This window comes from Photinus pyralis, unplaced genomic scaffold (genome assembly GCF_008802855.1).
Source record: "Photinus pyralis isolate 1611_PpyrPB1 unplaced genomic scaffold, Ppyr1.3 Ppyr1.4_LG1, whole genome shotgun sequence".
NCBI classification, from domain to species: Eukaryota; Metazoa; Arthropoda; class Insecta; order Coleoptera; family Lampyridae; genus Photinus; species Photinus pyralis.
In genome coordinates, this window is record NW_022170249.1 from 33,356,226 (window position 1) to 33,370,410 (window position 14,185).

General features: G+C 33.7%; 3 protein-coding genes across 4 annotated transcripts; all 3 read right to left on the reverse strand.

Annotated features, from left to right (window-relative positions):
• Positions 1–186: 186 nt before the first annotated feature.
• LOC116173012 (RRP15-like protein) lies at positions 187–1,260 on the reverse strand. Its single transcript, XM_031490303.1, has 3 exons — positions 1,049–1,260; positions 685–998; positions 187–640 (listed from the first exon to the last, which is right to left on the reverse strand). Exons 1-3 carry the CDS (start codon positions 1,086–1,088, stop codon positions 239–241), a joined length of 756 nt encoding a protein of 251 aa, XP_031346163.1. The 5' UTR covers positions 1,089–1,260; the 3' UTR covers positions 187–238.
• Positions 1,261–1,975: 715 nt separating this feature from the next.
• Positions 1,976–8,689, reverse strand: LOC116173024 (isopentenyl-diphosphate Delta-isomerase 1-like). Of its 2 annotated transcripts, XM_031490319.1 has the most exons (3): positions 8,277–8,689; positions 2,493–2,758; positions 1,976–2,444 (listed from the first exon to the last, which is right to left on the reverse strand). In XM_031490319.1, the coding sequence occupies exons 2-3, from the start codon at positions 2,655–2,657 to the stop codon at positions 1,986–1,988; spliced, it is 624 nt and encodes a 207-aa protein (XP_031346179.1). In that variant the 5' UTR covers positions 2,658–2,758; positions 8,277–8,689; the 3' UTR covers positions 1,976–1,985. The 2 variants fall into 2 exon arrangements, with proteins under 2 accessions (XP_031346179.1, XP_031346170.1); XM_031490310.1 differs by lacking the exon at positions 8,277–8,689 and having other exon boundaries at positions 2,493–3,615.
• A 62-nt stretch (positions 8,690–8,751) lies between these two features.
• On the reverse strand, positions 8,752–13,454 carry LOC116173039 (isopentenyl-diphosphate Delta-isomerase 1-like). Its single transcript, XM_031490325.1, has 2 exons — positions 9,626–13,454; positions 8,752–9,577 (listed from the first exon to the last, which is right to left on the reverse strand). Exons 1-2 carry the CDS (start codon positions 9,902–9,904, stop codon positions 9,119–9,121), a joined length of 738 nt encoding a protein of 245 aa, XP_031346185.1. The 5' UTR covers positions 9,905–13,454; the 3' UTR covers positions 8,752–9,118.
• Positions 13,455–14,185: the final 731 nt, after the last annotated feature.

Below are 14,185 nucleotides of genomic sequence, written 5' to 3' on the forward strand. Positions count from 1 at the left end.
TCAGTGCTTTGTACTTACAAAAACATTGAGAATTAAGGATTTTTGATTCGGATCTGCATTCTTTCAGAATAGGTCAATTCAATATCCAGCTTTCAATTTTGTTTTTCTTGTGCAAATTAATGTATTGATAACCCAATGCTTAATGTTTTTCTGATTTAACCACTGCAATTGTGAGAAAAACATGACTTTTATTATGATAAAATATTTTTATTAAATATCACTTTCTTAAGATAAAAACTCAATCATCATCATCTTCCTTAATGTCTAATTCATCTTCCAGTTTCTTATCCCAATCTTTCATTTTGGCAGACATTAAAAAGTCATCTCTAAGTACGTTCCATGAAGGTGCATCTTCTGGTTCTGCTTTAGCCTTAGCCTGTTTAACTTTCCCTTTTTTAACATTTTGTTGTCCACCCATCAAAACATTCAAAAACTCCTTTTTATTTATATTTTTTAAAACTTTATCCTTTTTAACTTCCAAAGAACCTGCATCCTTTAATTTTGAGTCGATATCCTTTTGTTGTTTTTTAACGGCATTAAATAACTGAACAACACCTTTTGTGGCAATTTTGGAGAGTGTACGTTCACGATCCTTGTCTAATATGTTGGGTTTCACACGATATGATGGTAAATCTTTTCGCTAAAATTATACCGTGAACAACTACCAAGATATTAAATACCTACTTTCTTTGCTTTTGGTTCATCCTCGTCAGAAGACTCTTCAATAGTTCCTGTTCGTATCCGCCCGTCTTCTGTTTCTATTTCAAATCCAGCATCGCTTTTGGCTTTCTTCTTTTTTAAATCCGTGATTTTTCTAGCTTTTGATAAAACCACAGTTTTTTTGCCTTGTGGCTTATTTGTCTTTAATATCTTAGCAATAGAATCTGCCCAACCAGAATTAGTCTGGTCATCTTCACCATCGTCTGAAACCTCGGCTTCTTCCTCATTGCTAATTTCGCCTTCAGAACCTACTTCGTCGTCGCTGTCTATTTTGGTATCTGTAAAGCAATTAGTCACCTATTTGGTCATATTAATATTGAAAACAAACCGTCGGTTTCAATTAATAACCTTTTGGTCTTCATGGCCATTTTTTGTTTTGCTTTTCGAAAAGCATGTAAAATAAATTGAGGTTATAACAATAGACTACATCGAACTTATATACAGAGTGAGACATTATCATAAAATTTCCTTGTGGATTTGATATGAAAGCGGTTTTTCGCACTCAGCATGGTAAATCGTACTCGTACGTCGTACTGTTTCTAATTTGAACAAAAAGCGTGAAAAAGTTACGAAGAGAGGTGTGAAGAAAAAGATCAAGAAAGTGATTAAAATAGGTAGTTTATTAGTTCAGCGAAAAATTGATGGTCAACATTACAATACAACATGTTTACAGCAAAATTTTGTAATGAATAGGTACATAACTTGCACAGTGACTCAGAACTGTGGGTAGAACTCACAGAGTTGTATATAGTAAATAGAAGAGCAGTACATACGATCAGTGGGCGTCGAGAAATAACCCCAAATACAGTAGGCACCTATACTTATATAATTTAAACTTGTGACGTCTTTTATTTCAATGGTTGTGACACATATGCGCGGTGCTTGAAAGTGGGAATAAAAACCTGAACGAGCCATTAATTGATAAGGGTTTTTGCTGTTACACGGTACAAACTAAAAAAGCTAGATTAGATAGTTTAAACAGTGAAAAAAGGTTTTCGCCTTAAGTGCTATGACATACTATGCTGAAAACCGCATGCGGGAAACCGCATGCTGGAAAATATACTATTTCATGAGTTTTGTTAAAAATGAGGATAACTTGGAAGACAGGGACATTTATTGCTATAATTGTTTCCATATAGTACGGTCCACTAACCCAGTTAAACCGAAATTATAGAAAAGCTCTATTGAAATACTTTTTAACTTTTTAATAAACTGATAATTATAACTGATCATCTAATTGTATGCTTATCTCATAATACTAACAACTAAGACAGATGGAATATCTGCGTATGATCTTTAAATTTACTTAAATCGTGCAAATTATCCCACCAAACAGCCAAACGGTATTTAACTATTAGGTTCATCCAGGGACTCAAAGGACCATCAAGTGTGTGCAAGTATGACTTAAATTCACTTTTAGGAACATAAGCAATTGCAGATACTTCATTTGGGTTAGGATTTAGCTTAACATCGTCTTGGAAAAAAAGTATGTAATCGATTTCGTATTCCCCCCATTTACCATCTCCCTGAATTTTATATTTTACTCGTGTAAGATATTCAAATCGATCCAATGGCAAATGATCTCGGGGAATTCCAAGTTCGTAATTAAGCCGTCGTATAGCAGCTTTTTTAATTCCTAAAGCATCATTGACGTCATCCTCCCCAGCGACACTTGCTAGAGGATGGCTACAACACGAATTTGAATAATAACCGGGAAAGGTAATCTGAAATGTCATGATGCTGCTACTAGGAAACTCGCTGAAAATACTTACTTTAGTATCAGCTCGTTTCTGCATTAACAAATCTCCTTTTTTATTGAACAAAAAGACACTAAAAGCTCTGTGTAGAGGGAGATAACCGTCTTCTTTTACAGCATGGCATTCTTTTTTCGTAGCTGTGCCAATCACTTTATCGTTGTCATCCACAAGAAAGCACATCTCGTTTAATAATTTTACCTGAGTTGGATCCAGTGTTGAACAAGATCTTGTTAAATTCGAGGACCATTTCGGACAGCATCTTTTTGTACCCAACCGTAAAACTGTACAGATCATATTTGAAAAAAAAAATTCAATTCAATTTACGCGAAATGTTCAAATGAGACTAGGATACTGTAACACGTTTGGGGCCTTTATACATGTATATAAACCATCAAACAAGATCAAAGATCATAGAATTTCACGGCATATCGCCTGATAAGATTTATTTGAATTCTTTGCGATATTGGCGATTTAAAACTTTTTTTTCTCGCGACATTGTTACTTTAGCCATTAATTAAAATGCATGTTTGTACTCTCACTGACAAAAGTAATAATCGCCGAATAGGTAAAGCAACTAACATTTGAATATAACTGAGAAATGCCAACCACCAAAGTAAGGTACATCTCTCCCTGAAGAAACCGACGGAGGCCGATGTGATAGACATGTTGGTTCCTTATACTGAACAGTTTACCTATTAGGCGATCATTACTTTTGTCAATGACCGTACCCAGACTTAATTTCATTTTTTCTCACAATTTACGATAACTGTGTGAACAATTCACACAAACCTGAGTCAATATATAGCACCTAATTGTAGTTTCAAGATCATTTATTGAAATATGTAGGTAGGTACTGATATGATAGAGAACTGTTAAGAATGGAGTGTTATTGCTTTGCACAAATAGAAGGATTACTATTCAATTTGTTATCAAACCTCCCAGGAAAATCTCTTTCCTGCGAACAAATGTCCGGTAAATATTATTAAATTATTCCAGGGCCTTTCAGACTTTTTTCCACTATAGTTATCTAATGAATAAGATATTACGCCATTATTTTTGGTTTTATATAAAGCTACATTATTTGATATACATAAAATATCATTTTTATTTTTAGCGCATTTTTTATATTTTATAACACATGTTCTACCCTTCATGGTATTCTAATGAAAGATCTCATCGAAATAAATTGGTGTGTACAAACTATAACTTTCCCGTGCGACTCGTTTTCGAGATCAGTGAGCGACGCGGACTGAGGGGAGGGGGTTAAAAATAAATTTGATCTCTCATTGTATTCTAATTAAAGGTTTCAACCCTGGTCTCAACGAACGGAACCGTTTTCTACCAACTACTGCCCTTCTTTCCTCTTATCAAAGTATGTGGTGCAGGGGGCAGGGGGGAGTGGCACTAGTTTTATCCTTCATGGTACTCTAATGAAAGGTCTCAACGAAAGAAATTAATTTCTACCAACCATAGCCCTCCTCCTCGACCTCTTATCGTGATCGGGTATATTCCCTTATACCTCAAGAACGGATTGTCGGAATAGAGTAGGTACTCACAAAGGGCGATTGAGACGTCTGGAAGAAATATATCCATGCATGGGTGATGTCAAAATAAAAGCTATTTCGGTTTAAAAAAATGCGCGTTATATGCAGAAGAGTTGTGCACGATTTATACTTGTTTTAGTTTCTTATCGACGAAGGTGTAACTTAAGTACGAAAAAAATTGGGTAGTGAAGTGTTTAGTTACATATCTAGATACTTTTGAAAAAATGTAACGATATCTAGGTAACTATATATATATAGATTCATTTTTCATTATACCTATCTGGGCATCTTTTTTTGTTTTGTACCTACATATTGTTTGTGTATAAAAAGTTAAAGGCCCCGTGAAGTAAAAAATTTAAATTTACAAGAAAAAAACAATAAATAGTTATCCCGACAAAAACAAGTACCAAAAAATCCGGGCTTTCTACGTTCAGTAGATCGCTCGTAACACACGTTTAAAATTCCGTCGACCGATTCGGTGACGTCACCGCTCCCTGTTGAGTACGCAGGTCCTACATAGCGCACCTACTAACTCTGCAGTCGTGAATGCACAGCGATTTTAATCGATCTTTTTGAACGTACGTTAGACAATCAGATAATACGCAACTGCAAATGTATAATAGCCTAGCCGGTAAGTGTGGGAGCGGTGACGTCACCGCATTCGTAGTAAATATTTAAACCCCTGTAACTAGGAAACGGGACATGACACTGACACCGGATTTTTTTGGTTGCGTTTCTAAGAATATTATCTTTAGTTTCAATGTAGTCACAATTTATGCTTCACTGGGCCTTTAATAAAATTATCGAGTTATATTACTTAATAATTCTGAGAGCTCTATAATCTGTTCACCCAACAGATTCAATTATTTAGGCCACTCCCAATAAGTTTTGGCCAATGTAATAGCAGACCGGCCCATTCACAGTCACAAAAATTATAACAAGTTAAAAAGTAATCGTAAACGATTTACATAAAGCGCATTTCCACTTGCATTCATTTCCTATTTGTAAGATGCAACTTTTGTTAAAATTGTAAAAATCCGACCACAAATATGAAAGATAGCGTTGCACATGTGCAATCCATTTTTGACGTGCTACTTCAATTTCAGTTTATAAGAAGAGTTTCATTTCAATGATTTTCTAAATAAGAAAGTTGGAACTGCGCGTGCGCAAACCTAAATTTTGAAACTGGCGTTAAATTTGCTTTTATTCCAAGTGGCTATGTATCAAATCGGACATTTCTAAACAAAGTTATCGTTCACACGGACAGATAGATGGACAGACAGACAAAGGAACAGACGGACAGACCAACAGGCAGACGACAGATAGCAATGCAAAATTATAAACGACCTCTAGGATCGTTAATAAACGGCAAAAGTGTAAAATTATGGAACATGTAAAAAACGGTTTTTTGTTTTTTTTACAATAACTTTTTTTGTAAACGGTACAGAAAAAATTCCTTCCTTGGTACAAAACTCGACACCATAACGAACCAAATGATAAAGAACTAGTAGCGTCGCAAAACGAGCGGACGGACGGAAGGACGGACGGACAAAGTGGCCACAATAGCGCATTTTTTCTTTATTGTGGAAATGCGCTAAAAACTGTGAAATTTAAAATCGCATGTCACATTGTATGACCAAGTTATAAAGTGTTATGTTTTGAATATTGATCTTGAAACACACAGCAGTACATTATAGATTCAAATTGTTTATTAAGGTCAAAAAGATTAGTTTGTTCGTATAAATGAAATTACCGGCAAATTGAGGCAAGGCAAATAGAAAACGCAATGACAGGTTTGACGTTACGGATGTCAATTCAGATACGGTACTTAATTATAATTGGAAGCAAATAGTTAATAATAATAATAATAATAATAAACCAAAAACCCAAGCAACCCCACAAATACAACCTCAAGAACAAAGAAACACCATAAATACAAGCAACGCAACATGTACTACAAAGACAGGTCCATCCAATAAAGTTACACGCCCTAGCACAATTAAAAAACACAAAACTCCTTCTTCACAGAAACACACCACGTTATCACAACCCACTCGTATTCAACCCAAACGCAAAGCCAAAGAAACACTTACACAATAAACTCCATTTAATAAAATTACAGGAATTATTATAATGATATTACTGTTTTGTTTTCTTCTTTCCTGATATCGTTGACTATTGTGGCCATTAATAGCTATGTTGGTAAGTATGAATTACATACTATCCCTAGATTTCCAATGTGAGTGTGCGAATATTTATTTTATTTTTTATTTTTTATTTTTCTTTAGAACCCTACACTAGACACAGACACAGACACTAATCGTTACTTGATTTTAATCCGTGCGATTAGTTAACCAGGCTAGACCTGAGTTCTCACAAGAAACACCGACCATAATAATAATGTCTTTTATTAGCTACATTACAACAACATATATAAAGTACAGAAAAAAAAACAACATTCTGCGTGCTAAGTAGCTAATTGGGCGAAGTTCGAATGCAGTATCAGCAGAAACTGCATTCGCTCTTCCACTTAACCCATTTCCCAAATATACATATAAAGTTTTGAACGAAAGACTATATGGCTTCTAAATAATATAACATAAACTGGTGTGCGTGGTTGCAGCACAATTCATGAACGATTGATGAGTGCTGAAAATGTGAGTTAATGAGCGCGTGATTCGGTATGAGGGCTAAATAAATCCTATAAGATAACCAAATTGACAACGAGTTTATTGCAACTGACGATTAAGTAATAATAGTTGGATGTACTTTTTGAATTTGTGAGGAGGCAATCTTTTATACGAGTTTGGCAATGAGTTGTAAAGTTTCGCTATGTTGTAGCTAAAAGAGCGCTCATAAAGAGTGCTGATTTATGGAATGGTGGGGTGATTAATGCAGCGTACCTACTATTTGAGCTGAATCCGACCTTCTCATAGAGGTACCAATATGGAGTCTTCCCAGAGATTATTTTATGGTATAATGTAGCAGAGTGAGCGAATCTCCTATTTTCCATATTAAGCCATTTCATCTCATGTAATTTATGAGAGATTCGATTATACTTTCTAACACCATAAATCAAACGCAAACATGAGTTTTGTATTTTTTGTATCCTGTACTTATCGGCTGCGTCCAAACAAGGTCCGTACAATGCATCACAATAATTAAACTAGGAAAGGACGAGCGATTCGCACAGAATACTTTTTATCTGCTGACTAATGGAGCGCCTGTTACGAAAAATTAATTTCAAATTTAAAAAAGCTTTCTTAATCATCTCTGAAACTTGTTTTTTGAATCTAAGGTCAGAATCCAATACCACACCAAGGTTTTTTGCATAATCTTGAATTGGTAAGGTAGAGCCCTTTACACGTATTCGCACTGAATCTTTGTGTCGTTCCCTTGCCTTTCTCTTCCCAAACATCATAGCCAGTGATTTTGAAGTGTTAATGTGCAAACCATGGTCCTCGGACGTTTCAACTATTCTGCATATATCACTATTCATGAATTCAACCGCTTGTTCAATATTGCATTCGAGAAAGTCGTAGTGCAATTGGGTATCATCTGCATATTGATGAAATTTAGCATGCTTAGTTGCGTGTGTTACAGGTTTTGAATATTCGGCCAATTAAAAATGTTCATTTAAATTTGCCGGGAATTTTTCGGGAGGAGCTTAACTGCATCTGTTCGGTGAACAGATAATAGGTGGAGACGTTGCCAATGAATTAAACATGTCTATTCCTATTGCCACATTATATTACTGATAATGTGATGGTGTTTATAGAAATACTACTTTTGGAGTAGGTATTCATAAAATGAGTAAAATAATAAAGAAGAAATATTTTGAAACTAAATAAACGTATCAAAAGATTAGTTTCACACAGAACACGGGTAATAGACCATTTCTTATTGGAGGGATTTGTCAATGTAAACAATCTTAAAGGCATGATTTAAGTAGATGGTAGTAAATTGGGCCACATGTTTATATTTGAGACAAACAAATTTCAGTTTGTAATAAATTTAAGCCGTTTACTTACGTAGGTAACTAATGTGGAAAAATGTTTGTCTATACTACTTGAATTCTTAAAAAAAATTTATATCCATCAAAAGCATTTAAATGCTTTCCAAAAACATTTAAATAGTCCAAAAGTATTTAAATACTCTTGAAAGTATATAATTAATACCTTAAGGTAAGGAAATTTCCACCTACTTTTCTAAACGCTTACACAGCGACAAAATACAGGCACAATACACGACTTACCAGAGCACTGTCCTTCAATTCAATGACTATGAAAGCGTTTTCACAGCAACAATTAGTAGACTAATACAGCCTGCCGAAGTACAGCCACTCAGGCGCTGTCGATTTAATGTTTTCTCAGGCACAATATGCAATTCATTTGCTGGCAAAACGTATGATCCAAAGGGGAATACTTGTGCTACCATCCTAATTAACATCTCCATTATCTTAAACTTGCACATTGGAAGATGAAGTCGTTTTATCTGGTCTTTTTGCTTAAGGCAGCAGTGAGTATATAATCAAAATGTCCACTAGCTTTGAATTTTTATTCCATTAGAAACCATCTATGCAGAGATAATACGTATAAAAATAACACTTTTCAAATCTTTTCCATAACCCCAAATAATTCAGATTTATTATTCAATGGTATAACAATACCCATATATAATCGAATATATTATTATTATTATATAATGCAGTATGAATCGGTAACCTTTCCCATTTTTTAAACTAGAAATCAAGTTTAATAAATTGATCACAACATATACTTAAAGGATGTGAAGCCAATACATGCAACATAGGAATGTTAAAATCGGAGTATGGCGATATTTTGTTCCTATTAAATTGGGCTTAAAATTTCATCTTCGTGTAATGCATTTTGAAGTGTAAGTTCAATAAAGAAGAAAATATTAAGATATTTAATTATCATTAATACCCCAAGGTTGTCCGTATTAATTCTACACCCTGTATAGCGTAAGTGCAATCCTTACCTGCTATTCACGTAAAGAGGTAAACTGACCATTAAGTTATGCCTTAATTCTAATTATGACCACAATAAAATGCCACATGATTAATAACAATAATAATTAGGACAGATCCAATATTTGCTTATGATCTTTAAATTTACTTAAATCGTGCAAATTATCCCACCAAACAGACAAACGTTTTTTAACTATTAGCTGCATCCAGGGAGTCAAAGGACCATCGAGCGTATGCAAGTACGACTTAAATTCACTTTTAGGAACATAAGCAATTGCAGATATTTCATTTGGGTTAGGTTTTAGCTTAACATCATCTTGGAAAAAGAGTATGAAATCGATTTCGTATTCCCCCCATTTACCATCTCCCTGATCTTTATATTTTATTCGTGTAAGATATTCAAATCGATCCAATGGTAAATGATCTCGGGGAATTCCCAGTTCATAATTAAGCCGTCGTATAGCAGCTTTTTTAATTCCTAAAGCATCATTGACGTCATCCTCCCCAGAGACACTTGCTAGAGGATGGCTACAACACGAATTTGAATAATAACCAGGATAGGTAATCTGAAATGTCATGATACTGCTACTAAGAAACTCGCTGAAAATACTTACTTTAGTATCAGCTCGTTTCTGCATTAACAAATCTCCTTTTTTATTGAACAAAAAGACACTAAAAGCTCTGTGTAGAGGGAGATAACCGTCTTCTTTTACAACATGGCATTCTTTTTTGGTAGCTGTGCCAATCACTTTATCGTTGTCATCCACAAGAAAGCACATCTCGTTTAATAATTTTACCTGAGTTGGATCCAGTGTTGAACAAGATCTTGTTAAATTCGAGGACCATTTCGGATAGCATCTTTTTGTACTCAACCGTAAAACTGTACAGATCATATTTGAAAAAAAAATGCAATTCAATTTACGCGAAATGTTCAAATGAGACTAGGATATTGTAACACGTTTGGGGCCTTTCTACATGTAGGTATATAAACCATCAAACAAGAACAAAGATAATAGAATTTCACGGCCTATCGCCAGATAAGATTTATTTGAAATCTTTGCGATACTGGCGTTTTAAAACTTTTTTTCTCATGACATTGTTACTTTAACCATTATTTAGAATGCATGTTTGTACTCTCACTGACAAAAGTAATAATCGCCGAATAGGTAAAGCAACTAACATTTGAATATATTGTGCAACTGGCAACCACCAAAGTAACGTATCTCTCCCTGAAGAAATCGACGGAGGCCGATGTGATAGACATGTTGGTTCCTCATACTGCACAATTTACCTATTAAGCGATCATTACTTTTGTCAATGACCGTACCCAGACTTAATTTCATTTTTTCTCACAATTTACGATAACGGTGTGAAGAATTCACACAAACCTGTGTCAATATATAGCACCTAATTGCAGTTTCAAGATCATTTATTGAAATATGTAGGTACTGATATGACATTAAGAATTGAGTGTTATTGCTTTGCACAAATTCAAGGATTATTATTCAATTTGTTATCAAACCTCTCAGGAAAATTGGAATTGAACATGATCCATAACTCGTATGTGGTAGGAATCTTCTACTATTAATGCTATTAATTTGCAATGATAAATGTGAATTTCAAGTACCTATATAGAAAACCTCCTTACACAGATAGATAACCTAATTCCTGCCAATAGTAAGACACCTTTAGCTCATAAATTAGCAGGTTTGAATGCCTTAATTAACAGAGCTTTGAAAATTCCGATGAAAATTGATAAATTCAATGAGGAAATTAGTTTAATCAAACAGATAGCACTCAGTTATGGTTATGATCCAAATCTTGTGTCACGTATCATTTAGGTAATAAGAAAAGATATATATAAACTAGATTTACGTAATTGTTGTCGATTGACACTATTAGATGAGGATTGTAAAAGAACTTATATTGGAAGCATCCCCCATTTGGGTTTCTGAACTGAACTGATTCAAAAAGAATTTAGTAAATCAAAAATATTTGTTGCTTACAGGTGGCTTCTAATATTAGTAATCAATTTTGCAAAAACAAAGATAAATTAGAGAGGTTAACGAGATCTGGGGTGTATGAGTTACAATGTGGTAGTTGCAACAGTATCGGCATGACCACCCGTAGTTTTACAGATCGCGTAAATGAACACCGGAAATTAATTAAGGCCAATAATTTACTAGATTGTGAGTCTAATTATTCTGCGCATGTTTTGGAGACGAATCACTCCTTTGACATTACTAAGAATGTCAAGATTTTACATTTCCACGATAATTACCAGAATTTAATTAAAGAGCAGTTTAAAATATTTCAGTCGATTCAAGACCAGACTGTGAACTATAGAATGCACACGTTTCTTGATAAATGTTCTTGATGTTTGTTTTGTTTTGTAATTGTGTAAGGTATCACTTCGCTAAAAGCTGTCCACTAATTATTGTAGGCTTTGATAATGGCATAATTTGCCGAAGTATATGTCACCATTTATAAATTAAATTATAATGTGGTGAAGACTTGGTGTTTTTCCCTCGTGGATACTCTCAGGAAAATCTCTTTCCTGCAAGCAAATGTCCGGTACATATTATTAAATTGCCAATATTTTAGTAAGATATTACGCCATTATATTTTTGATTTTATATATAGGTACATTATTTGATATACATAAAATATAATTTTTACTTTTTTAGTTTCTTATTGACAAAGGTGTAACTTTAGTACGTAAAAAATTGGGTAGTAGCATTGAATAAACTTAATTTTGTATTCAATGGTAGTAGGTAGAAGGTACGAAAACGTACCTATAGGCAGTGTTATGATACATATCTAGATACTTCTAGCATTGCACCTAGATAAGGTACAGTAAATGGATACTTCTGAAGTATCTAGTTACCTAATCTAGATTTCTTTTGAAAAAATGTTACGAGATCTAGGTAACTATATTTAATTTCATTTTTCATTATACCTCTCTGGGCATCTTATAGGTACTTAGATACTTTGTTTTTGTACATATTTTTTGTCAAATATAAAAAGTTAAAAAAATTATCGTTATATTACATACATGAAAGTAAATTAATAGGTACCTACGAAAAAACAACCACAAAAATATCGTGCTAATTCTGAGAGCTCTAGTGGTATGACATGTTGACACAAACGGATGCTACCCACGCTTCAAAATTATACAATAAGTACTAGCATTGACTTTTTTTTTTAGTCAATGGTACTAGGTAGTGTTGTTATGGTAACGTAGTTTACGTGATACTTGAATTCTGTTCCTTTCTATTTATCCCGGCAAACTACGATTTTTGTACTCACAAATGAAATTTATTATACACAAAAAGTGGGTCTCGGTGAAATAGGTTAACGATTGCAACATTCGAACGCTAATATCAATTTTTGTTTCCAAGTAATTATCATCTTTTTACACAAACTCAAACTATTAGATGCATTTTTTTTAAACTCAATTACAGTGCCTTTCAGCCTTTTTCCACGATATGTTATCTAGATACAAAATATAAATATCTATATCTGTATATATCTCAGTACACTGGAACAAATGTACGTATCTAAAATGTGTAAAATGTTTTAAATATATCAGCTGTATCTAAATAATCAAATAAAAATATCTGTCACAACACTTCCTATAGGTACCTATGTTATATAATGCTGCACCCATCAAAAGTCTGAAGTCATCACATAGAATAATAGAACTGATCCCTAAGTCATCCTATATGTCTTTCCGAAATGGTAGTACGAAAACAATTTTGACGTTGTCGAATTGTAATGTTTAAGGATTGATGATCTTCAACTTTGACCGTGAGGGCTACAGAGAGTAACTGTGGTGACGTTGGGCACGCGTCTGTTTTAGGTTGTTTGTAGGTTTAATATTGGTTGTTTAAGTTTTTTTTAAAAACTCATACAGAGCATAATGTATTCCATAATAATCATTTTTTGCACAAAAAATGGGTATGCCCAACCAAGAAAAGTTGGACATTAGGTTTTTGTAGGTTTACGATCGTCTTCTTAAATTTGTTTCAAATGCAAACCTACACAAAAGGTGAGTTCCATTATCCGTTTCAGGAGTGAACAGAGCCTACCTACGGTGGAAAAGGTCACGTGATGACTTGAGCAAATTAATATAACTGTACAATAAACGAACGGAATGGAGTGAATGGACCTCAGAGTAAGGAATGAAGATAGAGATACCTTGATGCTCATCTAAGAGTGCCATTATCTCGCCCTGTTTACAAACATTGCAGGAAGCGAACTTTTCACATTTCACAAGAATATTAATAACACTGTAGCGAATATTCCAGAAATCTCAATAGACATCGAGGAGCCATCAAAAATTAGTCATCGACGATAAAGAACGAAAGCTGATGCGAAGTAATTTTTCCGAGAAATATGACGTATTTTGTAAGTAAGTAACAAATAGTTCCCACTGTTGTAAATTGCGTAATTGTAAATGATAAATAATAATTACTGTTATAAATTAATCCATTTTAAGATTGTTATAAATTTATTATTAGTTAATTTTAAATAAATAAAACCACGTCAAATTTAAGTTACAATACAAATATTTGGAAGGATCTAAATGGATTTATACGAGTTGTGAAAAGTTAAGAAAGAAAAGTTAAAATTAAACTCCTTAAGAAAATTAATTTTGTTTAGTGTTACGACAGCATGATTTAAGTAGATAGTAGTAAATTGGACCACATGTTTATATCTGAGACGAACAAATTTCAGTTTTTAATAAATTTAAGCTGTTTACTTACGTAACTAATGTGGAAAAATGTTTGCCTATAACTCTACTATACTATTTGAATTCTTAAAAAAATATTTATATCCATCAAAAGCATTTAAATGCTTTCCAAAAATATTTAAATGCTTTCCAAAAATATTTAAATGCCCCAAAAACATTTAAATAGTCCAAAAGTATTTATATAATTACGTAATACTTTTCCACCTACTTTTTTAAATGCTTACACAGCAACAAAATACAGGTACAATACACGACTTACCAGAGCACTGTCCTTCAATTCAATGACTACGAAAGCGTTTTCACAGCAACAATTAGTAGACTAATACAGCCTGCCGAAGTACAGCCACTCAGCCGCTGTCGATTTAATGTTTTCTCAGGCACAATATGCAATTCATTTGCTGGCAAAACGTATGATCCA